Here is a 27956-nt window from a genome sequence, read left to right on the forward strand (position 1 = left end):
ATCTGAATGAAGGTAAAAAGAACCCATTACATGGATGGGTGCTGGTGTGCACATGGAGACAAACCAAGATACCCACAACTGACAGGCAGCATTTCATTGTCTTTTTAAACACTGATTTCACTTTTACTGAGAATCACGTAATCTGCCTCCTTTGCTTTCTCAGTTGCCAAGACTTACACTTCAGCTCTTAAGCTTACGAAACAACTTGAAATTTAATGGTACTGAGTAGCCACATTGATTTGTCAGGAGCTAAAGAAATAAGTAATTAAAGTTTATCCATAGTACATGTTTAAAAAAACCACCAAAACCAACTGCTTGACCACCTGGGTATATTTTTTTCCACCTCTTAACTAAACACTTACATTATCTCTGAGATATCGTAGTTTTTCTGACACTGTGGTATTGCTCTGTTGAATTTCCACCACTTGGCACATGTCACCTCCCTGTCATCTGAGTTCACAAGCAACCAAGGGAAACTTGTATTTACTTACTGGAAATCCTGGGGGGCCTGGTGAACCTGGGGGACCTTGATGACCTGGTGATCCTGGATAGCCTCTGTCTCCTGGTGGCCCAGTAGGACCCATATCCCCCTTTTCTCCTGATGGACCAGGTTTCCCTCGTTCGCCTTGTGGACCTTTGTCCCCTGGAATACCCTGATCTCCCTATGTAAAATAAAAGCAGAAAGAAAACTGTTACACACACTCTAACAAACAAGGAAAAGTCACCCAAGAATGCTAAAGTGAAAATTCTTCCCTGTTCAGAAACAGATTTTATGAGTCATGCTGGGAAGCTGATTTTACAGGCTAACCCTTGTCTCTGAAAACACAGCAAGTAATGTTTTGTCTTCTTACACTTTTAATATCGAAATGAATGACAAAAAAGAAAAAAAATAGCTTGGCTTTGTAACCCATTTTTCAAGGACAGAACTTGGGTGCAGAAAGCTTATAGCCTTTATACAAGGACCTAGAAATGTCAAATTAAGGCATAGGTAGAATTTAGGTGCTCAAATTCCACCAGGCACAAGCCATCAGGCTTTTTTTTTCCTGTCACTTTCCCTAGAAGCCTAATATTTTATTTCTGCATTTACACAAAATTTCAGTTAATCAAAGAAACAAAAGATAAGACAAATCCATTTATAATGAGTGAATTTCTTGCAAACAAAATAAATTAAAGGTCAATGGCCAGCAACAGCTTCAATTGTGGCCGAGATGACATTGAAATTACATGTTTTATTTGTGAGGAATTAAATCTTTTAGAGTGACTTAATGTAACAGCTATTAGTTCACTGAACTACAGCTGTGGAGCAGAGTGCCACAAGTCACACACTCGGATTGTTAACGAACAGCTGGCAGTTCTTAAGGGTCACTGACTGCCCTTGCTGCACCACTAAAGCTAATGTTAGGCTCCACCATAAGCAGGAACCACCACCAAGAGATGACTGCATCATTACTAGACGAATCCAGAATCAAATTTATGAAGGGTGAACCAATGGAATTAATTGCATTCTTAATTTACAGCAAGTGCTGGTAAACTCTATTTAGATCTGAAACGTCATTAACTGATAAAGCAATAGAAGCGTAGTTATATTCCTAAGTCATATTTACATGACATATAAATATTGAAAAAGAAAGAAAGACAGGTAAGGATGCAAGCAGGATGTTGTATCACATTTTTATCATCTATCTGTCCTCCAATCTGTATGATTTTCAGTGAGGTAGAGTTTATTACTGGCGATAACTAAGCTTCACTACGAAGACCGCTGTAACTTGTGATGTTTTATTGCATTAGCTGAAACTAAAAACTTCCCATGGGCTGCAGTTTAGGAATGGACTGCTCCAGTGTGGGTCTCCCATGGGACACAGATCCTGCCTAAAAACCTGCTCCCATGTGGGCTTCTCTCCATGGGCTGGAGGTCCTGCCAGGAGCCTGCTCCAGTGTGGGCTCTCCATGGGCTGCAGCTTCCTTCAGGGCACATCCACCTGCTCCAGCGTGGGGTCCTCCACAAGCTGCAGGCAGATATCTGCTCCACCATGGTCTTCCACGGGCTGTAGGGGACAGCCTGCCTCACCACAGTCTTCTCCACAGGCTGCAGGAGAATCTCTGCTCTGGTGCCTGAAGCACCTTCTCCCCTCCTTCACTGACTTTTGTGTCTGCAGAGCTGTTTTCCTCGAGTTTTCTCACTCCCCTCTCCCAGCTACACAGTTACACAGCATTTTTTACCCTTTCTATCACACAGGCAGTACATTGTCACTCATAGGCTTAGCTCTGGCCAGCAGCAGGTACACCTTGGAGCTGGCTGGAATTGGCTCCCTCCGACATGGGGGTAGCTCCTGGTACATCTTCACAGAGGCCACCCCTGCAGCCCCCATTGCCAAAACCTTGTGCCATGTAAACCCAACACAATCTGTGCAACTGCTAACATGAGCACATAGTCAGGGCAGTCAGTGTGACGTGGAAACAAGCTCAGTGTGATTACATTCATCGTGTTTCTCTTAAAAGACCTATCCTGCCAATACTGCAGACACCTATTTCCAGTTTTAATTTCTCAGCAATAATACTTCGGGCAAAACTCTAAATATGCAGCATATAATTTCCAGCAAACACATAGCTAATTCAGCTATTCAGTAGTAAAAAAGGACAAGAAACGAAGTGATATCCAAAAGACACTTGTAACCCTTGTTGAAGACTCTCAAATTTTCAACAGTCAACGAGAGCAGGAAAGGGAGAGTATGTGCATTGGGGGAACTGGAAGACTGATGTTCTGATGGAAGAGGCATACTTTTTCAGGTTTCTATAAACTTTAGGATTTATAGGGAAAAGTGTTCTGTCCTGCATACAGCTATTGTATCAGGACATGTATGGCAACACCATGAGAAATTCAGGGCAGAGGAAGGAGTCTGACTGCGAAGCAGAACTTTTGCAGTCTGCAGGAGAGAGGCTCTTTCCTGGCATTAACAAAATTTTTGCATCCAACCTCCATCTCTTACTTCACTCATAGCAATCTGAAACATTAAAAAGTTGAAGAACAACTCCTGTTCTACCATGTTATTGCAAAACTTGAAATGGGTACAGACGACACTTTCTGGAGATTGAAGTCCAGCATAGGGAGCTACTGAACACACTGTTTTGTCCGATAGTGCTTTCAAATGAGACCACACAGACACGCACGCACCCACATATATGAAAAAAGCTGTCTGAAGATTACTATACTTACAAGAAGCCTTCATTAAAAAATTACTGAAGGTGTAAATATTCATATATAATTTCTCATTTTTATAATCCTGCAGAGCAGGTATAGATAGCTCTTCTATTAGAAATAAAGAAAAATGAAGGTTTCTCTAAGACCATGTGGTGCTATGACAGTGTGAAGCTGATCCTGGAATTGCTTTTCTAAACAATTCCCATCTTACAGGCTGCCAATGTATAGGAGGCTGATCAAATACTACAGCCACTTTTCAAACAAGTGGTTTTTTTAACTGCCTCCAGTGTTTTCTTTGTGTTTGGAAGAATCTCCTTGTAAAAATTCAGAAAACTAGGTCATATCTTCTCCCAGATTCCTCTTCTAACTCTCCTTCATTACAAATTGTACAAAACACAAGGTTGGACATCTGCATTTTGTGATCTCTGCCTATGGTGCTGATTTATAAAGTCCTCCTCCTTTCTAATGTTCTGCCATCTCTTGCATTTAATCTTGCACTAAGTTCTGTGCAGAAGGAATAATTATTTTGCCTGGGTTTCTACATGCTCTAGTCCAGCGCGCTCCCAGTCTGTGATCAAGGTGTGCAGATAACAGCAATAAATGAGCCAGCCACCAGTACTTGTTGAAATGACTTGAAAGGCGTAATTCTGACTGGTATAAAACACCTATTTTCAACTGGGTTATCACGCAGTTTATGAACTGATAATAACAGCAATGTTTAGTGAAAGATTGTACAAGCTTATTTCAGCCCAGGTGATTTCTTCCTTCTTAAAGTGGATTCTACAAGGATATACTTATATTAGACATGAAAACCTAAAGAATTTTATTCTGCTCTTCCTATTTTGCTGTTTCTCTTTTCTGATATTGCAATATCTGGTCTCAAACTGAAGGAGTACACAGTACGGCAGTAATAATAATGGCTGCAAGGAAACCTTGACAATGTTATTTTCTGTAATCACTGCAATCTCTCAAAGATGCAGGTCTGTAGTACTTGATCCAGAGGAAAAAAGAAAAAAAAATCAACTTCAACTTCCTCACTGATCTCTTATCCAAGATGCAGACTTCTACTGTGTATTTTGCTGTTATTTCTTAGGCACATATCCCCTTGTTTTCAACAAACCTTCTCTTTTCCTGCAGAATTGTAAGGAACAACTGACAGCTTTCTGAAAACCATTCAGACACTGCACTGGGCATATTTATAACTAACTTTCCTGTTATAAAAGGCTGTGAGAGATTTTGATGGTCACTTGAGACAAAAATACTTCTGGAAATTTATTTTTTTTTAACATGTATTTTCTGGTCAGCAGATTAGAGAAGCGATTGTCCCCCTGCACTTGGCACTGGTGAGGCCGCACCTCAAATCCTGGGTTCAGGTTTGGGCCCCTCACTGCAAGAGGGACACTGAGGTGCTGGAGCGTGTCCAGAGAAGGGCAACGGAGCTGGGGAAGGGTCTGGAGCACAAGTGTTACGAGGAGCGGCTGTGGGAGCTGGGGTGGTTTAGTCTGGAGAAAAGGAGGCTGAGGGGGGGCCTTATTGCTCTCTACATCTACCTGAAAGGGGGCTGTAGGCAGGTGGGTGTCAGTCTCTTTCCCCAAGTAACAGGTGACAGGACAAGAGGAAATGGCCTCAAGTTGCACCAGGGAGGCTTAGATTGGATATTAGGAAAAATTTCTTCACAGAAAGGGTGGTCAAGCATTGGAACAGGCTGCCCAAGACATAGTGGAATCACTGTGCCTGTAGGTATTTAAAAAACACGTAGATGTGGTGCCTGATGACATGGTTTAATGGTGGACTTGAAGTTCTGGGTTAATGGTTCAACTTGATCTCAAAAGTCTTTTTGATACCTAAATGATTCTATGATTCTTTGATACTATATAGTACTTTTATTTATATTTATGCATTTATTTATTTCACTCGAGCTAGACTGTGACACATTTGCAAGCGATCCCAGAAGTGAGAGCAGATTCAGGCACCTGTGACTTCTCTCAGCGCAAGCCGTATTTACATCTACAGCTACTCATACATGTGTGTATGTATGTACTCTTGTCACTGATGAGACTGGAATAAATGCACCCTCTTCTTTTACCCTGAAGCTTCCTAAGTTTCACTCCGATGAAGCAAGCTAAAGCTGTGTCTCTGTTTCTCACACACTTTTTCAACATCCTTCTTCCTGTCAGTATGTTTCAAGGTCAAGGCCTTACAGGTCCAGGCTCCTCTTCTGGTTGTATGCGCACTGTACTATTTGCAGGGGATAGGTTGTGATAGCAGGGATAGTAGGATAGGTATCTATTCAGACAGGTTGACACTGAGAAGGTGAGGCTGAGTAGTGTAAGGCAGTACACAGTATGTAAATAATGTGGTAAAAAACCCAAACAAGTATGTGGTAAAATAAGAAGGGTCTTGTATTTTATCTATGTCCTTATAGGCAGGAAAAAACACTGCAAACTTAATTCTTCTAAGGGACAATTATTGTAATAATGGTTAAAACCTCATGTCTCTTCAGTGTCATAAAGCAGCATTTAATTTTCCAGATTACACAGGGAGGTGCTTTTATGATTCATCAAATAAACGTGGTATCAATTGGATTAGGACATCAGGGCTTTAGCAATGTTATAACAGGAGCAGAGTATGTGCTAGGATTTCCTTTGCTGTAGTAAAATAAAGATCATCTCTCACCTCCTGTAATGATTCCTATCCACCACAATCTTGGTACCACAAACAGAACTGTCTAAATATTTTGGGAAGCAGTAAGGTACTGCATTGGCATTCCTGCTGCTTAAGTGTAACAAGCTTGTTTTATATAAAACACGATTTGTGTTTGTGACATACAAAGATCCCAGGTATGACGATGGAGCAAGCTTTATAGCTCTTGCAAAGTCTGACAGTATGACAACAGGATTACCTACTATCCAATTTTCAACCTACTGATCAGTTTACACTGTCCAGACCAACTGTGTCAGAAAGTCTATAACGTGTTTTTCTTCTAGATGCAGAAGCCAATTAAATTCTAATTCCTTGAAGCAGTGTCTAGGACTAAACCTCTTAGTTGTTTACAAGCCTGCTTGAAATCTACAGATAATTAATCTCTTGGTTTTGCACTGGTGAGGTGCTTAGATGCTTAGTAAAAAGAAAAAAAGTTATTAAAACAAGGGACTTACACGTTCTCCTTTGGGTCCTCGGTCTCCTGGTCTCCCCACAGCACCCTGAAAAATTGTTTTTGAAAAAAGACAAACATGTCACTTAAAGGCTTTTTTGTGTAGTTATCCATAAGCAGAACTGAAAGCAACTGTCTAGAATTAACAGTTACGGTATCTGTGAAGAATAAAATACACTAGTATACAAAATCATGTTTTCCTACCGGAGGACCTGGCAATCCATCTTTTCCATTGATTCCCTGTAACAAAAAACAAAACACAAAACATTTTTTTAACAAATATGCCTATATTTATGTTTTAAAAATATATAGGGTAAAGCTCAATGTGCAGTGCTGGCATTATTACATATTCTGAAGCTGCAGAGGCAGCAGTTTGTGTGGTTACAATACAGAAATACAAATACTTTTGAGACATATGAAATAACAGAGCTCAAGGTGATACTGAGCTGCAAGCACATTAAATCTGAGCTGAGAGCAGAGAAAAAAAATATCTTTGGCATCAAGATGCGCATTAACTTTAATGAGCACACTTTAAATGACAAGTTGTATGGAAATTCTGCAAATGTGGAATGTGCACCTGTACATGCACTCTTCCAGTCCCAGCTTAGTCATTATACAGCCACAGGAAAGATTTCTCTTATTCCAGATATTAACCCTGATGCCCTTATTATCCTTCTGCTGTTACAGCAACTATGCCTTAATAGTAAGTGGCCAGATCCATTCTTTGGTCCTTAGGACTTGTGGCACTGCACAGTTTCAGCCTCCTGGGCTAAACATATTTCCTTCCCAAAAGAAGGTGGTCTCACTCATACCACCTGCTGGAAGCCGTCCCAGGCCCACATTTATCCCCCAGCATGGAATGCGGTAATCATGTGAGAATGCTAGCTGGTGTGGGCCAAAATAATGTCAGAGAATATGTTAACAATTGTACAATGCCAGATAATTGCAAGATAAATACTCTGGCACTGTTTAATTTACTAGGATATACACGGATCTGTAAATGGAGCAAACTCACTGCTATTTCACTGAGTGAGAAGGAAGGACTTGCATGAGCAAAGGCATAGGAATATTTCCTTCCTTCTCACATTGCAAAGTGGAGTTTTGAACAGATTAGGCGCCTTGGGCCAATTTGCTGCTGAAGTTACAGAAATTCTCTTCTTTCAAGAAGCATAAAGTGGACGAACTGAAATGGTCTGCTTCTCATGCCTGTCCCCAAAACGCCAAGCTCTGGGGGAGATAATGAGTTCTGTGCTATCCTAGCTGAACACTTCTAGAATATAAACTAGGTCGTTTTAAAGCAGCTCAGACAGTGCTGACTACACAGCTGTCACACTTCTATTAAATAAAGAGTTCAGGTTAGACATATCCTAAGTGAATAGTAAATGCTTCAGTTGCAGGGTTGCATCATGTGTATATAGAAGAGTTACGAAGTTTATTCAGAGTCACGAAGTACACGCTTCTCTATCTAAATAAAACCAAGAAGGTATTTTGTTCAACCCATCCTTTATAGACTGTGTTGAGTATCTGGGTTAATATTCCACTGCTGAAAAAATAAGACGGGACCCTTTATGTCAACAGGATCCAAAGGACCCTCCTAAGACCTTTAAGGGCAACATCTCAGTAATACTAACTATTAAAACATCACAATACCAGAAATTCTTGACTGGATGGTTAATATTGAGCACTGTAGCATTAAGTGTTCTTCAGATGTTACCTAGCCTAACAGAAAACAGGATGTAATCTCATTTCTTTTGTAACTTCTGATAAACGAAGACACATCCTTTTGTAATTAATGTAAATATTGAGTATAAAATTGCTTACTGGTTTTCCTTGTGGCCCTTCTGGCCCAGGGAAGCCTATATCTCCTATCGGTCCTCTTTCACCCTAAGAGAGAAGAAAACGTGCATATAAATCTGCATGTAAAATCTTGCATTTGGTGTTTAAAATTTTTGTGTATTATCATAAGAATTCAGAACTCAAATCTGTACTTACGGGTTCCCCCGGCATCCCTGGGGACCCGGGAGATCCTGGCTTTCCCTGGAAAAAGAGAACATGACATTCAAATTACTAGGAAGCAAAAAATAATTTCTCTTAGGTCACAAATAAAAGAGGATATATATTTGAGTGAAATATTCATATTATTGCTCATTACATACTTTAAGAGAAGAAGAAATATTTTACTAGATCTTTTTAAATATTTGTGGCATGTTAATCTGGCTGTTACGTACAACATAACTCAATCCCCTGGTCTTCTTTACCCTTTCTCTATACTGAGATAATGACATTTACAACACCATGATTTCATTCTTGAGTGGTCATAGTCAGATCAAAGTTTATTACTGTATATGTAAAATCAAGATTTTTTCCTTCAGGTATGTCCTAGTCCTGATTTTTTTTTTAAGTGAATTTATTACTGATTTAACGCCTTTTGCAAACTTTCTTCACGCTTTTTCTTGGGCACTTTTATTGTCATTTTATGTTCGGCCTGCCAGAATTCATAATCCTTTCTCATCTCATCATTTAGATGGTGATTTTAAATGCCTCTAATAAATTATGCCTTGCTTTGAACAACCCATCTGGTTCAGCCCCAACCAAGAATCTATTACCCTGAATCTGCATTTCCCAGAAATATCCTTAGACCAGATCCTCAGCTGCCTTGTACAAGTGAGGAATGTAACACATCGATGCCAGTGACAACTTCAGGAACAACAGGACTGAGGATCTGAGTTGAGGAAATAGGCATTAGTGGTAATTCTTGCAGAATTTCAGCCCAGGTTTCCCTGATAATCTCACTCAGCAGAAAGCCAACGCTAAAATGAGATTTATATTACCAAATGGGAAAAAGGGGCCACTATTCTATCTAGGGAATAATGCCAGGCAAGGTGGACAAATTCTCTTCCAGTAAGATATGTGGATATGTTTCAAAAAATCTTCCTAGACTACTAAACATATTCTCTCTCATGCATCTAATAATTTGTTAATTAAAACTTCTTAGTGTAAAATGTTAAAGCAAATAATTTGAGTGGATTTTTTTAGAATTAAATGTAATCAACAGAATGTAACTGCATAAATGAGGAAGGGAACTCATTAAATTATTTCATATCCAGCTGGAACAGAGAGCAACAAGAATAAGACTTGGAACATATCCAGTGGGTACTACACAAAACAAACAATTGTGAACACCCTAACTGGTAACTGCATTATTGATTCAGAGCATGAAATATATTTCAGAGTAACAAACTTTGAAACTCTTACAGAGGCTGTACGACTCCGAGAAATACTTCTCTTTTCCCCTTAAGTGTGCAATTTTACTTTGTTTTAGGAGAACATAGCTAAATTAAGCTATTTAAGCTGATGTTCTCTCTTGGAACATACAGTAAATAGACTAAATCAGTGGCTAATGGAAATGGGAGTGCATAGACAAAAGCTTTTCTTTATTTCATGAAACACATTTATTATTTAAAAGCAGCTCCTGAATGTATTGGTAGCTGCCCAAATTTAATAATAAATGTATTTGCATATAAATAACTCCATATTGCCTCCTGAAATATGGATAAATTTTTTTATTAAACTGTGAATACAATCTAAAGAAAAGTTGTCTTCATTTCCTTTAGGAACACAAATGAATAATTGTAATTATATTAGTTACACTTACTTTCACCTACAACAAAGTTTTTTTATGACTTTCAGGAACTTCTGTGAATATCACATGTAAATAGCTGACAAAGCATTTCCCTAAAGCAAATGTTTTATCAACTTGATTGCAACCCATGAGGATCTGCATATAACTAATGTTCATAATTTTAATTTGTGATAGAAAGATGCTCAGAAATTCACGTATGCCCAGAAACACAGAAAATGTCTTTATATTAAACTGAGGCAATGAGAAGAATCTCATATACTTTCTTACCTCAGTATAAGCAGCCTCAAATTCCAACTTTATCATGTATTCACACCATTCCCTCCATATTATTACATTATTCCCTCCATATTATTATTCTAATACTTATATGAACCCTCAGTGGTATTAAAACTCTAATCTCTTTAGGAAAAACACATAATTTTCCATATCTACCTATAAAACATTAGCCAAGAACTGGTGTTCCACAAACAGTTATCGAGATTACAGCTCAGCACCTCGTTTCACCTGTTTTTTCAGCTTCTAATAAACTGAGTTTTCTTTAATGAATATACATACCGGTGCCCCTGCTACTCCTGGTGTGCCAGCTGGTCCACGGTCACCCTGAAGAAAAGATAAATCTATACTTAAATGGTAACACTCAAACCAGAAGTTTGTGTGTGGATTCCCATTAAAGCCTGAAGAAGGATTATTCAATGAAATGAAAATGAGGACAAGATCCAGGCTTTGCTGAATGCTAATATTTAGCTCTGCTACTGACTCATTTTACAGACTTGAGCAAGTAACTTAAATCCTTTGTTTAGTTTCTCTTGTATAATGTCATAATTTCCATGCTATCCCTTATACTCTGTTTGAAGCTTTCCTTGAAAAGGGATGCAAAGCGCCTGACTTATCTGTAGCATTCCAAATAATCATTTGTGGTCATGACAATGACTACAATTCACATAGGGTAATTCGCTATCACATCAATGTCCCCGTATTACAGATATAACTTTCAAAGAAGTTTTCGCCTCCCTGCTATGCAGTCATCCATTTGCTGCAAGACAGCATCCTCGATCTGCTTGTGCCGTGGTCCTTCCAGGGCAAAGTTTCTCCTTTTAGCATACAGCCAGCTTCATCTATGCTTTAAGCTAAGACAATGGTTTTTCTGCTGGAGCTGATGAGTTATGGGCACAAATTCACCTTTTTCTCTTGAGAGGACTATAACCCAAAGCAGACAGACAGAGCTTGCCAATGGGAAGACCCTACACAATGAGATTTGCCGTAACTCGCTGCTGACACGTATTGGTCTGTAACAGTACACTCTGCTAGCGTAGCGCTGGTTAGAAATGTAAGAAAAAAATCAGGCACCTACTTTCTATAACCATGCTAGAAAAGTCCTGGCACAGTTAAAGCTATACTAGCAGCAGAATAGTTTTGTGAGTGGAGTTTACGTTACCTGGGGCTGCTTTGCAAAAGCTCCACCAACATAATGCAATGATAATGCTGGGAATTAGAAACACTTTGTTACACAAAGCATAGACAGATGACAAGTGAAATGTCTGACCTTGCGTCTGGATGGAGAAGCTTACTTAAAGGCCACAGTTCAACCTCTCTTGCTCTGGAGGCTAAGAGAAGTCACTTAATGCAAGTTCACCCCTCCGTGAGGAACACAACGTGCACCTCAGGAACACTTGAGCACTGAATGTCTGCGGCAGGGCACTGCACTCTGTCCCTGTGGTTATTCTGGACCCAGAACTTGTATCATGGTGTTCCCCCTACATGTCAGCTCTGACAGTGAAGCTCAAAATTCCTAACATTCCCCTTGCAACTTTTTTTCTTTTAAGGACTATTCTGGTCCTTTCAGCAATGTGATTTGCAGCGTGGCTGCACAAACCACTGTATCCTCACAGGTGAGGGAAGGGACATTGTACCCCAAGGGCACAAAGCTTCTTAAGCCAGTTCATGAAATTATCGTGAAATTACAGCCAACATTGTCTGTGGAAGATGGCATTCTGTTACACAGAGGTACCTAATAGTTTTAAATTAAAAAACCAGCATGCACTATACTGTGGGGACTGGCAGCAGACTCTGGGACTCTGCTCATTTATTTGCACCAGAAATGTGGAATTGTGACCAAAGTTAGTTATGGAAAGGGTATATTTTTACTTTGTGAAAGGGCCAAACACTCACTTAGCTTGTTTATGCTACCTGATCCAATGTTTATTCCCTTTATTTAATTCTTGTCCTCACTTTGTTTCAGTTAGGCCTGTGTTTTTAATTTAGAAATCAGACTAGTCTTTAATTGCTTGTAAACTGTAGTCTTCCAGAGATAGAATCATCTCATGTAATTTAAACATCTAGTACAGACATCCATCTTAGATCCTGTGACTCCCCAATCTGCACAAGTAGGAGTAATGCACAGTGGTATCACAAGTGAAACTTTTAATTTACATTGCTTTTTGATGAAACACAAGTTTCAGTAAACTATTTTTGTATGAGGTCATTGAATAACATGTAATTCAAAATGCTGATAAATATTCAATTTTCAAAAAGTATTTACTTTTTCTTCTTAAATTTAGAAGCTATAAACAAAATCAATCTGTTTTGACTGATAGAAAACATAATTTACAGATATTTTCATTTCTCCACCAAGTTTTTTGTACTTTGCAACACTTAGCAATTAATACCAAAATCTTGAAATTTTTAGCATTTCGTGACAAGCATTTCTCTAAATTCGTATCAGCCTCCACAACTAGTAAATGAAAGGCTGAAATATGCCACCAGCTGAAGGAAAAGATCATTTCCTAGCACTGGAATGCAGACGAACTACAGGAAGGAGCTGGAGAATATGATATGGTTTGGGATGTGCTACACTGGCATCACACATGCAGTATGGAGCGCAAGAAAAGCAAACCAGAAACAAGGGGCCTTTTTTAGAATAATGTGTAACAGCCAGAGAAGAGAGATTTTTGCTCACTTTGTAGCAGGATGCAATACAACAGGAACTGTAGGGAATAGTCTCTCCCTCTATTTCTACTCGTCTATATTTTTACACTCATCTGAAATAGTCTTTTTTCTTTTGTATGGATGTCTTGCATGCACTAAGTCTAGAATGATTCAGGTATAAAATTCTCTTCAGATCTTTAACTATGCTGTAAGTCTTAGAACACGACAGACTGTTAAGCATAAGAAAATGTTCAATAAAGAACTAGCGACCATAGTTAGGAACATGTTAACTATATTACTATCAAGTAATAAATATATAATTTAGTATATGGTTGTGTTCTGCCAGATTAAGAAAACAAAATACTACAAGACCTCCTACACACAGTTTTCAATTTGTGGAAAATGTTTATGTTGGGTAAGTACATGCTTTAGATCTGCGTAAAGCAAAAAAAGGAAATACATATAAATATGCAAATATTTTCCACACAGAAACATTAACTTACACAAAAAAATTCAAACAAGATTTCAGGAAACGTTTAGCTGCAGATAGCTGCCACTAAGAAGCCATGATTTCTTTTTAAGAGTCCTACCTTTTCACCTGGGAGTCCTTCCAGTCCTGGTAATCCCATTGCTCCTGGGTCTCCCTGATTTTTTATTTTTTTAAAAAATTAAAGAGAATTGCATATGTTAGAATTTCCATACTTTACATGAGAAATGTCGAACAGCAAGGAACCGCAGATTCTTTAACACGAGATTAGTAAAACAGCTAACCAGTTATTAGGAGAACAGATTTTGTTATGCCTCGTTTTAGTTTACTTTTAGTTTAATCTGCAAATTAAGCTTTTCCTAGAAGCACTGTCCAAATATTTGCAACAACAATTTGAATTCTGATGATGCATGTAATCCGGGAGACTGCCCGCCAGTGTTCTTGCAAGCCAAGGTCAACTCTAAAGTACCTGCAGGCCACGGAGCCCAAGGGTATAAGCATAAGCTGTCAACCAGAGAACCAACCTCCAAGCAATTCTGTGCTCTGTTCCCTAAACAAAGCTTACTCTGCAGCAAGGGGCACACCAACTAGGCCCCTGTGTAGGTCTTCATGTTTGGAAATAAAACCAGAAACATGCTCCACTGAAATAATTGTAACATGTAGAGTTTGGAGGCGCTTTTAATTCTTTTGCTTTTTAAAAATAAAATAGGTAATTGACCACAGAGATTTAAACTACAGTCAACAATTTCAGCATTTCAGTAATTCTCAGTTAAATAAAAAGCCACAGCGAATTCCCATCTGCATTTCATGAAGTCTCTTACAGATCTCACTTTCCACACCTAAACTCTGTTTGGGAGATGGTACTTCCTAAGCAGGAAGTGCATGCTGATAGAGAAAGATGTATTCAACTTCTAGGCATTAAGGTGAAATAAAAAAAAGAGCTTTTGTGACTTCTTCTGAAAACAGATTAATCAACTATTTCAGGAAACTACCTCATAACTCCATGTTTGTCTGTCAGTGCTGAGGGGTTCTGTTTTGGATTCCTTATTGTCCTTGAGGAACACAGTTATCCCATTGGTTTATAGATCAAAGTTCGGGTTCTGATATAGCTGTCTTTCCATTAACACTTGGCAAGGAATCAGACATGACCCTAGGCCCTGCATGGGTTGGCTGAGTGGAGATTATGCACCAGGTCATGCATGATAGATTAATTCCTAGCCATCTCCCGAAAATATTACTTTCCCATACCACCTTGATCTTGGCTGCGTTAGTCTGACCTAGCTGCACTTAATACTGCTGCTGTTTTTGCATAGATACTGTTCTGTGCCTGCACTGGTGGGAAAAAAAGATGCAACCAAAAGGTACTGGCATGCTCCTTTCATGAGCAGAGACATTTCTCAGCAGTTTCACACTGACACTGAAGAGAAAAACTCCATGATAGGGACCCAAGTCAGAAGACATGAATCCTTCAACAGCAGAAGACACTCATTATCATAATTTTCCAAATACTGTGACCTGATGTGTTCAGACAAGACCAGTCTCTAGGGACATTTAAACAGTCTATGTGTTGTGTTTTGACCTGATACTTTAGTACCAGGCATCCAAGATGTTGACTGAACCATTTCCTTATTTATTTTGTCCAAGACTAACAACACAAAGACAGAACAGCAGCTGGAGAGGTCAAGTGTCAGCTCCTTGGTGGTTGAATGAGCTCTTGGATGTGTTAAGGAACTCCCTAAGTATTTCTGTGAAGTAGCAATTTGTTTCATGAGTAACAGACATAGCTGTTCTGTTCTTTACTGGAAGGGATGTGATTTTGTTTCAAAAATGATCTCTCCAACATTTTTCAGTTTCCTGATCTTTATCAAGTAGACAATTTGTCAGCAGATCACAGGGAACACAGTCTGACTGGGCACAATTTTTATTCCTATCTCAGCTTCTACTGCTTTTATCAGCATATTTTTCTCAGCAGTTTCCATTAGCTGACACATGGTGCTCATCCTGATTCAGTCATACTGCCTGAAGTTTGAAACAGGTCTGCTAGACACAGATCCACCACACTGACCATGAAGGAGCAGTACCTGTTTCACTGCTTTGCAGTGTTGTGGTGCTGTAGCTACCACTATGCAGTTACGTGATGTTCCATAGACTTGAAAAAGAAGTACACAAATGTACTGAAATTTTAACTGCTGTGGAAGCACCTTCCAATTTTTAAAACAATATCCATTTAAAATTACATTTGATGCTATCATACTTTCTGGGTATTTTCATTGACGTCCAGTCATCAAGACGCAATACCTGCAAGTTTCAACTTTGTCACCTTCAAGGCTAGGATCTGTAGTGACAAATCACAAGCTAGTGACAAATACAGGTTCTCTATTATAAAGGCAAGTTGCACACACATGCCAAAGACTTTGGAAAAAATGCACACCCAGTCAGGATTTGGATCTACATTCTGCTGGTGGCTAGCTCTACGCAACTGCTCCAGTCTTGCACAAATTGTCCATTTGCATAATTTTTAAAGAAAGATCATGTGAAAAGGACAAAACACACTACTTAAAGGAAAAAAATATCAAAAAGTTAAAATAGATACGCTTTTGAATGTCAGACTGTAGAGCTGAAAGATATAGTGGCTCCCATGACCATCATCATTTTGCTCACCAGAAGCAACGTGATCACACTGTAATAGTCATGCCATTTTCAAACAAAACACCAACTTCTAGTTATTAGGAGCCATCACGATGTAGCACATTGTCCATTCTTCCTTATAATCTTCAAACTAAATATTGAGAAAAATCTAATAACTCTAAGGTATCTTCTACCTTTATTTCACATCCTTTATTCTTAGATATATCTAGCAGCAATATATCGGCATATATATATTTTGGCAGCGATGAATCCACAAGCAGTTAATAATATGTTCAGTCATTTGTTATATTACCACTTAGAACTATCTACCAGAAGTTGCAAAATTTGCAAGCCTGGCAATGAAAAGGGCTTTTTCAGATGTACTGATTCTGCAGGAAGTAAGCTACCTGCTAAAGAACGTTAATGGACCCTTCCACCCTTGTGACTAGGATCATGTGTTGAACTACTTGGGGTGTTGTCTAACATGACCAAAAAAATACATACATACATACCACTCTGCCGGGATCTCCTTTTGGACCCTGTAAAGAAATGAAGTGGAAAACCATTTACAAAAGAACAGTTACACAATAAGATGACTTTTTTTTTTTTTTTTATTACTGCATTATGAGTATAGTTTGCTTATGCAGTGCATTTAGAATCAGTATTAGATCCACCCCTCTCAGTTGAGTAATATAGTGTAAAATTTCACTAACATTTGTTTTTTGTTTTGCTGTTCCAGAATACCAAGAATTGCTCTTGTGATCTGGTGCAAGCCCGTGACTACAAATGGAACATAATGTAATGCTTCATAGACTTATAGAATCATTTACTTTGGAAAAGACCTTTAAGATCATCAAGTCCAATCGTTAACCCAAGACTGCCAAGTCCACCACTAAACCATGTCCCTAAGCACTTACTGATGGCTACAACATTTTTATGTGGTTACCAAAATGACAATCATCTTAAAACAGTAGAACCTGCCTGTGATACTAACAAGACGGAGGTCCTAAATAAGTGCACAGCATCTTTGGCTCCACAGAACCAAAGCAAGAGTGTCCAGCTGCAAGGTGGCGCATCTGCACTCTGCAGCATGGAAGACACCAGCCCTGTACTACTGACACAATGTAATTCTTAGTCTTACACATTTTTTTCTTCACTGCAGCTGCATACAGTTAATCAGTAACAGAACTGAGATCAGAATTCAAGAACTTCTAATTTCCTGCACCAAATTTGATCTGTTACAAAACTACACCATCACTAACTATAAATATATATTACACATTTTAGGATATTAGGATACTTTCACCAAAGTGTCAAATACAAAATGATGTAACATTTTTGCAGCCTTTATTTTCTAGGGTAAAATACTTAAACTACTCTCCAAAATGGGCTAAAATGCTTGACGGACACATAAAATCACATACTTTATAATTTACTACATACTAATTACGTCCTTATGTTTTCTATCTTTCACATATAAAATCAAACTCCATGCCACTTACCAAAACTGCATGCAACTAACCAATCCTCTGTTACTATGTTAATTAACTATTAGAAATTACATTTCTGTTAATACTTACTGGAGGTCCTGGTGGACCTGGATAACTAGCAACACTTGCGCCTCCCTGTAACAGCAAGTTTAAAAGTTGAGTTGGGCCAAAATCAGGTGTTGATTAAAAAAAAAAAAAAAAGCATTGAAGAGAAATACCTGGAGTTTATATAGGCTGCTCATTCCATTTCTTTCATTGTAAGGCATACCCTTTAAACATAAAAATCATGTAAGCATCACAACTATGAATTATAAAGGCAGAACTCTTACCCTGTTGTAGCCCCATAGCTCAGGAAAGCTGTTGTATCATTTTTGTTCTTGATCAATTTTTCAAAGATTACAGACATTTCAGTAAGAACAAAAGATACATACCAATACAGCTTGGGACATTTTTTGATTTACAAAATCAGACACCTGTAAATCTCGGTGTATGTTACATTTTGGTATTATTATTATAATACTCTGGATTTAATTTGTGTTAGGTATCCAGCTAATTTGGAGTCCAGTGAGGTCCACAGACCCAAGCTGTCTAAATTACCGTAACAACACTGGACACCAAGGTTAACTCATTTGACGAAGTTTCCAGCATGGCTTTAGCAACCTGAACTTAATCAGTGATGAATCACAAGAAAAAAAAAGAATAGAGAATCCTTTTGCAAAAAGACATTGATGTCTTCTTGCACTATTAATATATATTAGATTAGCTGTCAATTCTTTATATTACATTACATTTTACACACAGGCCTATTGTTCTAATATAAAATTCAAAATATAAAAAAAAATGTCTCACCGGAGGCCCAGGTGGTCCAGGTTTCCCAGGCGAACCTTCACTACCCTAGTACAGCAAGAAATTCATTGAACTAATTTACTGTAACTAATGTCCAGAGCTATTCCATACCCAAGCTATGATGACCACAGTGACAATAAACAGGAGATTCCAAAATCTCATCACTATGATTCAGTTAAAAGCACTGTATAATTTGGAACAAGTCTGCCAGAATTTTTCAGTGACTTCGTTGGATCTTATTAAACATATGTCAGTGAGAGACTTTGACTGCATATTTAAAATTATTAAGGCTACAGAAGTCAAGCTAAGTGTTCAAAGGCAATAATTAGCTCACCAGAAAAATGTAATTGTTTATGCTAGGGTAATTTCCAAATGGTTCCACTAATTGATAGAAACTGTCAGCCTCCAAAGAATGATTTGGTGCACTTCACAGGGAACAGAAATACTATACTTTAGAAAGGATATTACATGATCATTTCTAAAATGTGTTCTCCATATGAAGGAAGGAGGAGGAAATCACTCTGGCTATATTTCAGTTTACTTCATCACCCTTCAGACATCAGAATTTTGCCCTTTTTTACCGATGAGACACTAGTTCCAGAGCAGTGGCTTCTCATTCCCACCAGTGTGTGAACTGTAAACAAGGAACTAACAAAGACTTGTGTTTTGCATTCAGTTGTGTAGAAAGGAAGTAAGTGTGGTAAATTTTTGTTACTATGGTCTGCAAGGAGACAGGTCTCAATTAGTCTTTATACTGACATGATTTCAGAGTTTACAAAATAGTATCCTTTCTTACTCATACTAGAATCAAGGTTTTGTAGAGTATTAGTAGGATCACATACATCGATGTGGCAGTGCTATGCCTGGAAAACTCCAGGCTAAAGCTGAAAAAAATTTCAGAAAAGTGTATTCATATACAAAATGGAGAACTTGTCCCAGCAAAAAAATCACAGCAGACTAAGTTTGTGCCTGGTGTATTTCACTGATCTGAGGTTCCCAAGAAATTAACGTGACCTCTTACTTATAATGGATAATACTGACTGCTTGATAAAAAAACACATAAAACATTGATTAAAAACACTGCTATAACAGTGTGAATTAAGTATAAAAGAAATACATATTTTTGCAGAATAACTTCTATTCAATAACTTTCACTACTTGTGAAGCACTTTTGAAGTATGCAATTACTTTTGACAATACTGGTAAAAGAATGAGAAGCACAGCAAGTAGTAACTAGTCTCATAAATATACTACCTCACAAATGTATTTTCACTTTTATAAATCTTATATAATATGTGATATTTAGAGTACATTCTCTAACTTACATACTCGACAAGTACTACGCTTCAAAATACAAGCCCAGACGTATGGCATCTGTTTGGGGAAAGTACTTGCATGAAGACACAAATAAAAATGAATTTGGAAATGTACATCAGGTTCTTGTTTGCCATCTCTGTTAAAAAAACCTGAAACATAGGAGCATAAAGGGATTGCAGAACGTTCACAGATTTTTACCAAGACTAAAAAGAAAGAATACCTTTTCGCCTTTTGACCCTGCCAGACCAGGATGTCCAGGTCGTCCTGTGACTCCCTGCACAACACAGTATTGGTTTATATTAGTTAAGAAACAATGAAATACAGTATTTTTGCATTGCGGTTTAGTTTTTAAAACTTGTACTTTTTGAAGGTGATTGAAACCTAATCATGCTGCTCCTCCAGGTTTAAATATTTCTCTTCTGTTTGATGCAGCAGCTGTGCCCTTCTGATAAGCCCTTTGAAGGGTAAAACTCATGTTTGTGGTTGCATTTTCACCTTGGCAGACTAAATGCACTGACCTTAACTGGCACCTCTCTATATTGCTAAGAATCATGTTTTACTGCTAAAATACCATTTTACATATTCCACATTAAACTTGCTAAATGTGTTACAACTTTTGAAAGAAGGGAAGCATTAGTACTGCCAGCAACCTAGGAATGAATAATGATCATACTAACTAATGTGATACCAGCCAGTACATAGAAAATAAAACTTAAAAAAGTTTCAAAGAGTTTTCCCAGAAATACCAACATTTTAAATTATATTTTTCAGTGACTTGTAATATCATCAGCTTATTCTCATACTTTTTTATTGTGAAACCAAGTGATTACTTGGTTTCAGCATTCAATGTTTATAGAATGCCTAGCTGGAATTATTTTTAGATTTTTATTACTAACATTATTATTGTAACTTGGGTAAGAATACATAAACAACTGCAATTTTTCACGTTGTAAGTCATGTAACCTCACAGACTCGCTAGTAATGACAAAACTCCAAATCCGTTTAAGTTGCATAAACTTTGAGCTCAGACAATGACAGTATTTTCAGCAACATCAGCTCACAGCATAGTTTCTTTTATTAGAGCCAGTATGGGTAAGATTTTATTTCAAGTTTATTTCAAAAAGCCAAAAGAAGCTAAGAATATGAAGCTTTGCTTGATAGTTATAGCAACCTCTGCAGAGATACATTAGGTCACACCTATGTATGTATGTAAGATGACACCACACACTTACAGATGGTCCACTGGGTCCTGGCATGCCTGGCAGTCCAGGAGCACCTTGAAGGCCCTGGAAATTAAGAGAGCATATGTCTTATTTCCTTTCCCACTTATACCTCAAAAGCTACTTATATTCAGCATGTCCAGCAGTGTTATAACTATATAATATAACTATATTAGAGTGTATTTTCATCTACAAGGTTGGCATTAGTTTTAGGAATGAAAAAAAACACCATGCAGGAAAGATCACTGAACAAAGTTAGAGGAACTTCTTGCTTGACTGATAAATAATACTTGTACTTCAGCCTTTCACATTGTTGCTTTATGTCCTATATATCTTTTTGCTTTTAGTTGTGCAGGTAAGAGCAAGACAACTTCTGCTTCTGGCTTCTCCTTAGAGATTAATTTTCTGTCATTAAAAGTTTTTTTTGCTGGTGAGAAGACATCTACTCAGACTTCTCAATGTTACCTGATGCTATCTATATGCAGCAATGCTTTCTGCCTGATATATAGATTTTGCTTTTTTGGTAACAGAACATGACATTTTTCATGGTATTTAATGACCTACTTTCCTGCTCTTACTCTGCTTGATTGCCTGGAAATCGATGGATTCTGGTATCCACTTACAAAACACACAGGTGTGTGCAACTTACTACAGTGGATACAGATAGAATTTGAGACAAGTCTGCAGGCCACTAAAGTCTTTTCTCTGCCACACCAGGCCTAGGTGCAATTTCAGACATGTAGAAGTCATGTACTAATGACAGTTAATTACTCTCGGTTCCCCCCGTAATCCATGAAGGGAAACAGGTCCCTCCAAGCAGTGATTACTAGAAGAATGGCTGCAGAAGCGTGGCCATGGAACCCCTGAGGGTCTGCACAGTCCAGGCCTGGAGTGCACAATCCAGGCCTGAAATTAGAAGTGTACTGGAATTAGAATTGTGCTGAAGTTGTTGTGCTGAAGTTAACAAGAAAGCGGCCTTGATCTATTCTTGAATCCTGAGACCAAGTAACTTTATTGTAATAACAGGCCGTGGCTGTAACAAGCTGCAGCTGTTAGGGAAGACATGTGCAAGGCCAAGGGAGATGGGGAACGGAATGTGGATAAAGGGAGTAACAAACCGCAAGGCTAAAGCATAGCTAACGCAAATAGCTGCATGGACATAATGCTTGTTCCAATCATGATAATTAGTGGTGTGTGAGCAGCGCGTGCTTAGGGGCTAATAACCAATTATATGTTTGCTTTGGGAACATGCTTGTGTATTGAGGCTATATAAGAAGTGTTAGAAGCCAATAAAGATGAGAAAGATGCATAACTCATATTGAGTAATTTCTTGACTCCGGCAGACCCCTCTCCCAACATACAGGGTGCCTACCCTCTGACAGGAGGAATCACCTCAGAAAAAGTGTATTTCTCACGTTAAATGCAGTGTTTAAGAAGACATGGCTAAGGAGGTAGTCTAGAAAACCACAGCAGTGAGGAGCCCTGAAATAGGGCCTCTGAGGGAGAGACTGAGGGAAAAACTTCAGACAGAAATAAACCAGGAAAGATGCGGAGATGGAGACACACATTGATTTTCCCTTTCTTGCACCTATACGGAAGACATTGATCCACCTCTGCAGCTTTTCAGAATGGCAGTCCAACTGCTAATGTGTTCTCTGCTCATTTTTAATTACTTTGACCGTACAGTCACCCAGAAAATGAATACGAAGCCAAAGGAATATTTTCTGTAACTCTTATTACTGATGTTAGAAAAACTCTCCAACAAAGAGCTTCAAACAAAGCTTCAACAAAGATTAAAGGGCTGTTCAAAAGCACATGAAAGTTAATGAGCCTATATCAAAGAGCTTCAGGTGGGCTCCTCAATCTCTCTTCCCATTCTCATGCTAACCAAATCATAAAAATAAAAATAAATGCATTCTTTCAAAATTCATACATTTGTAAAAGAGTTGTTTTTAAACTTTGTAAATTCTTTCACGCGTGTTTCTGAAAATAAATTCACTTGCGCCCTCATAATGTCATAATCAAAAGCTGCTGCTAAACACTAAAGATGTCAGAGCTAAGCAGCTAACCAGTTATCAAACAGCAAAGCAGCATGTGAATAGCTAACTTACTAACACAGCACAACACCCTACTAAATCAATAATAATAAAAAAAATATTAGAATGAATGTACTCTGGAGTCCTTTAAAAAATAAATCAACTAACTGCCAGTTATAATCTTGCCTTTCCCTTACTACCTTTGTAATTGTCTCTAGTATCTCACTTGATTTTCAGCAGTTATATAGTATCTGAATAGTTGAAACTGTTTTACTAATGCCTCAGATTGTTAGGGTTGAATTGTAGAGGTACCCTACAGGGCACGCTAAGCATGTGTTACTTTCCCATTTATTTTTTCAGTAAAATTCTGCTCGGGCTTCGCTTATGGCTGCCCCATCATTTTAAGGTATATGCTCTAAATTAAACTTTAGGAAGCACTTGCTTTTAAGAAGCAAAACCATAATGAGCTCTATAGATTGTGTGAAAACAGGAGAAAAAATAAGCATGGTAATTTAATCTGACAATCTGCTAAATTCTGGGGCAAAGCAGTAGTAGGAATACATATCCAATGCTTCTGCTGCATCTTTCTTTTTCCTCATGTAACTCTTGACTTTTAGAAGCCAAGGATCCTGATGAACACAGCTTTTTTTTGAAAACGTTCTCTTTCGACTACTGTTTGAAAATTCTTACTACGTTATGGCCTTAGTGCCAAAGAAATGTAAAACACTCAAAGAATTACAAACCCCTCAATCAATAAGCTTTAAATTTTTTTCATATTTTCCAAGCATTTTCCCTTATAGCCAGCACTTCCAAATTACATAAGAGTAGTACGTATTTAACAGTGCCAGTTAAGTATTTTAGAATTTTGAAGTGTTTACAGAATATTTTGTAATAGACTATTTATTTTAACCCCTTCAGTTGGCTAAGGTCACTAGGAACTTAATTTATTTACTCAGATTCATTTGCTTAATAGCTTCTGCTTTGATGATTATTTTTGGACAGAGATTGCTCTTGAACTGTTAAATGCAAATATTTCAATTTAAAATGAGAGCTATAGCAGCTATTTTGGATACAGCACCACAAGTCACATGGCTTTTTTTTATTTTCCATAATGACATAAAAATAACTCTAAGAATGCAGTATATGATGCAAAATACTGTAAATACTTTAAATTCAGTCTCTTCAAACATTTTCCAGTTTCCACTAAATAGTAATTGCTGCTATTATCATTCCCATCAGAGTATTTGTCTAATGGAATGTTTTTGAAAGTGAATTCTAAAGAGGGACTAACACAATGAAAGCAAATACGCTATAAAACATGAAGTGTTTTCTGAAAATATTTGGCATTTATCTATTCATTGCTTTATCCTATATTCTTAAAAACTAGCATTTAAATGTATGTAAGGCTTTAAAATACACAAATGAGCAAAAATCCTCAACCAAAACCTAAATAAATGTTATTTCATTGAATAATAGCACTTAATATTTTTGTAAAAATTCAGAATTGAGGGCTATTTATAGCAATACATAACTACCTCAGCGGTTTTAAAGAACAGACTAACATTCTGTGCATTTCATTCTTGGTCTAGATCTTTACTCAGGTTCAGATAAGAACGCAACCACTATGGAAATGACATAATTTTACCTCATCGCCCTTCTCTCCAGTCAGCCCAGGAAATCCACGTTCACCTTTGCTCCCCTGTGAAAACGTAGCATTCAAACAAATACTTTCCGTTAGAGAACAATGAATTTCATGCTCTGTAGGGCATTTTAAGACCCACATTTAATATATGCTAGCATGAAACCCTTACAGCAAAAAGCTTTAAGATATGCTTCCCATCGAGGTGAAAAGAAATAAGTGGTTTTTACCTAGTAGGCAAACCAGCTAAAAGGTTTGATGGAGACATCTTTATAACAAAGAGCTTAAATGCAAGCAGAAATGGAGAAAGTAAACTTCTATGGAATTAGGGTCAACTATCGCAGATATCTATATGCCAGACCATGTGGCATCTGATCTGATTACAGTGGAGCAGAATTTTGATTGATGTCAGTGAAACTTCATGTCTCATTGAAACAGATGGCTGCGTTACTCCCATGGGAACATGGTGCAAAGGCACAGGGCAGTCCAGCTGTTGCACACTTGAGGGAGATACGGGATGTTTCCTTCTTCATTGCAAGATTCTTGCGTGACTAACTCATCTAAAATAAACCTATAGATGTCAATGCATTACTGGACAGTCAAATCTGAGCTAGCTTTAATGGATGCAAGACACAGAAGAGCTATCCTGGCTTGGGACTCAATGTAGGCTATTTTGCTCACTTTTCTTAGAGGAAATGCAAACAAACAGGAAGAGGGCTGAACCGTAAAAACAATTTGAAACTTCACGCTGCTCAGATGCTACAGGGATAAAGATCAGAAAAAAAAAAATCAAGACTGTCAGAGGTAAGAGTCTGGCCGCCTACTTTTTAACAAGCAACAAAGCAATGCAAAGTACTCTTCAAAACTTACCTTTGGCCCTTCTCTACCAGGGATGCCTGGAGGACCTCTTGTACCAGGATCACCCTAAAGAACAGACAGAAGGCAAAGTGACAACCATTTTTGTGACATAGGCAGATGATCTGATCACACAGTCTGCTTCCTTCCTGCCTTTGTGACCATCCCTTCACTTTACCCCAAAGCCTTCTCTTCAGTCCTTTGTCTCTTCTACAAACATACTACTTCAGATATCCTTCCTTGTTTCCCTCCCCATCTCTCACACTCAAACCATGCTAACAAATTTTAGCTTCATTTTGAGAGGACTCAAATGACTTCATTCTGGATAGCCCCAGACACACCTGTGTCTAGGTTTGTGCAAACCACCTTCCTTTTACGGATTAGGTTGAGATGAAGGTTACTTGTTACTCTCACCAGCTTCAAATCTACAATGAAAGTAAACGATTTCTGCTTTGTTGAGAGAAGCATTTTCCAGCTCCAGCTAAATTACAATCTTATAGAAGTGCTATCCACAAAACACAGAGAAATTAAGAATGAAGCATAAAGAATCAGTATGAGAGAAATCATAAAGAGATAGAAGAGCACACAGAGGAGAAAGGCAATAAAATTATAAACAGACAGAATCAAGGAAAAGCTTAAAGACAGACCTAAAAGAAATCAAATCTGGGAATCCTAAATACATATATTAATAAAGGGCAGTAAAATAGGATAATCTCTCTCCTCAGAAATTATGTGTTCCCCATATTGAAATCCTCCTGAGCACACTTTTCATTTTAGAATACTGCAGATCACTTCAAATTTCATTATTGTTCAAAATAATACCTTAGACATTCCAGACTATTTCCCCCATTTGGTATATTACAAATATTGACACTATAAAGTAAAGCAGAGAATGGAGAATATTGTAGCAATTCAGATGGGCTAAACAGGCACTTGCTGGCTCCTACCTCATATACTGTTCAAATGTCACCTTGCAATATTCCTATAAAATACATTTTTTGAGTATTTTTTTTAAATGAAAAAAAAAGTAAAATCTCAAAATTATTTTAGGCTAGCCAAGTAGGTCTGAATTGAACCTATAGAAACTTTCAAGTACATGTTTTGGTTTAAAAAGCATGCTTATAGTAAACAAAGATATTTAACCTCTAAATAGGTTTACCTTTAGTATAGCACCCATGTCTCCCACCAGTGGCAGTGCAATCTGAAATTAAAAAAAAGCAGCTGCAAATGGAAACTCAAAATAAAATTTAGGGTTTCAAATATAGTTAAATACCATTGTCTAACCAACCTAACAATGCAATTCTCTGTTACAATTTCAATTAAGGTCCTTACGCCATGACAACAGCATAACTCCAGAAAATAGTAAATTTGACTTTAACACAATAATAATATAATGTTGGTTTTGTAGCATACCAGCAAAAACTTACCACTACTGGAATGTCTCACAGACTATTCTCACCTGATTATCTGCATTTCTTTTCCTTCTGCTTTCTCCTAGGCTTTGACTCTACTGTGAACTGTTGCATATATTGTGGAGATTCCAAAGGTAACTTCAATAAACTAGTTCAGATACTGGGAATACTCCAGCTACAGCAACATGAGCAACGTATGCAGTGTTTTGTCCTGTCTTTAAACAATAAGAATTAGTGCAAAACTCTGCGGTGCCATCACTAAATTGCTACCAATACTAAAGGAAACCCATTTAAAGCTCAATCAATAGGTTTACACTGTACTGCAGTATAACTCAGATTTCCAAGTGCTGCCATTAAGTTCATATTTAAGGACTCCCTGTAAAAACCAATTGCACTGGTTATCATCAGCTTAGCTCACAAATGGACTCTTCAATTATCAATGCTGCTTCTTGCAATTGCTAAAGCAAAAATAGCCCTGGGCGTAATATAAAATCAGACACACTCAAAATTTGTTATTGTTTTTGTTCAGTCTGTTTCAATAATTTCCATCTTGAAGAAGTAAAATAAAATGTAAACACTTTTGTAGCATATTAGAGGAACTGTCAGTGGTAGCAATGGGTATCAAATACTAGCTCAAGAGAAGCGCTGCTGAATGTCCTTAACTATACATGTGATCAGGAGTAAACCATTTACAGGATAGCATCACCACCTTCGAAAGCATGCTGAGGAGTTTTCTTGGTTGAGACATAGCCACCTAACATAACTTAAGGACATAACTATGCAAGGTAGGAAGTCTATCCTCTGCACAAAAGTAATCTGCACATAGACAACATCACCTGCTCTTAAAAACCAGTAACAAGGCTTAAAACCAACCACCACATCCCTACAGAGCCCGACTTTTCATCCTCCTTGTGAAAACATTTTACAGATAGGCAGACTATTACCATGTCACCTGTTGGCCTTTCTGCTGGACTACACAAGTGTAATTTCCCCAGTTTTTCCTCTTTTCTAATGTTCTTATTCTAGTTGCAATATCATTTTATGGTACAGGTCCCCAAACCTTCAGTGTGAAAGGGTCCTAGCATACAGCTGCAAGGGCACACCA

General features: G+C 37.9%; 1 protein-coding gene across 5 annotated transcripts in view; it reads right to left on the reverse strand.

Moving 5' to 3' along the window:
• The window catches only part of COL19A1 (collagen type XIX alpha 1 chain), a 209414-nt gene that overhangs the window by 18412 nt on the left and 163046 nt on the right, over positions 1-27956 (reverse strand). For all 5 annotated transcript variants that reach the window (XM_080388821.1, XM_080388820.1, XM_080388823.1 and 2 more), the window contains 16 exons: positions 26599-26640; positions 25455-25508; positions 24591-24644; positions 20922-20975; positions 19910-19963; positions 18376-18420; positions 17745-17795; positions 17617-17661; positions 16549-16575; positions 13512-13565; positions 10552-10596; positions 8346-8390; positions 8175-8237; positions 6558-6593; positions 6358-6402; positions 492-662 (listed from right to left, as the gene is read on the reverse strand). In XM_080388821.1, coding sequence (XP_080244947.1) covers positions 492-662; positions 6358-6402; positions 6558-6593; positions 8175-8237; positions 8346-8390; positions 10552-10596; positions 13512-13565; positions 16549-16575; positions 17617-17661; positions 17745-17795; positions 18376-18420; positions 19910-19963; positions 20922-20975; positions 24591-24644; positions 25455-25508; positions 26599-26640 — 885 coding nt within the window. The remainder of the gene's footprint in view (positions 1-491; positions 663-6357; positions 6403-6557; positions 6594-8174; positions 8238-8345; positions 8391-10551; positions 10597-13511; positions 13566-16548; positions 16576-17616; positions 17662-17744; positions 17796-18375; positions 18421-19909; positions 19964-20921; positions 20976-24590; positions 24645-25454; positions 25509-26598; positions 26641-27956) is intronic.

The sequence above is a fragment of the Falco punctatus genome (genome assembly GCF_963210335.1).
Source record: "Falco punctatus genome assembly, chromosome: 5".
NCBI classification, from domain to species: Eukaryota; Metazoa; Chordata; class Aves; order Falconiformes; family Falconidae; genus Falco; species Falco punctatus.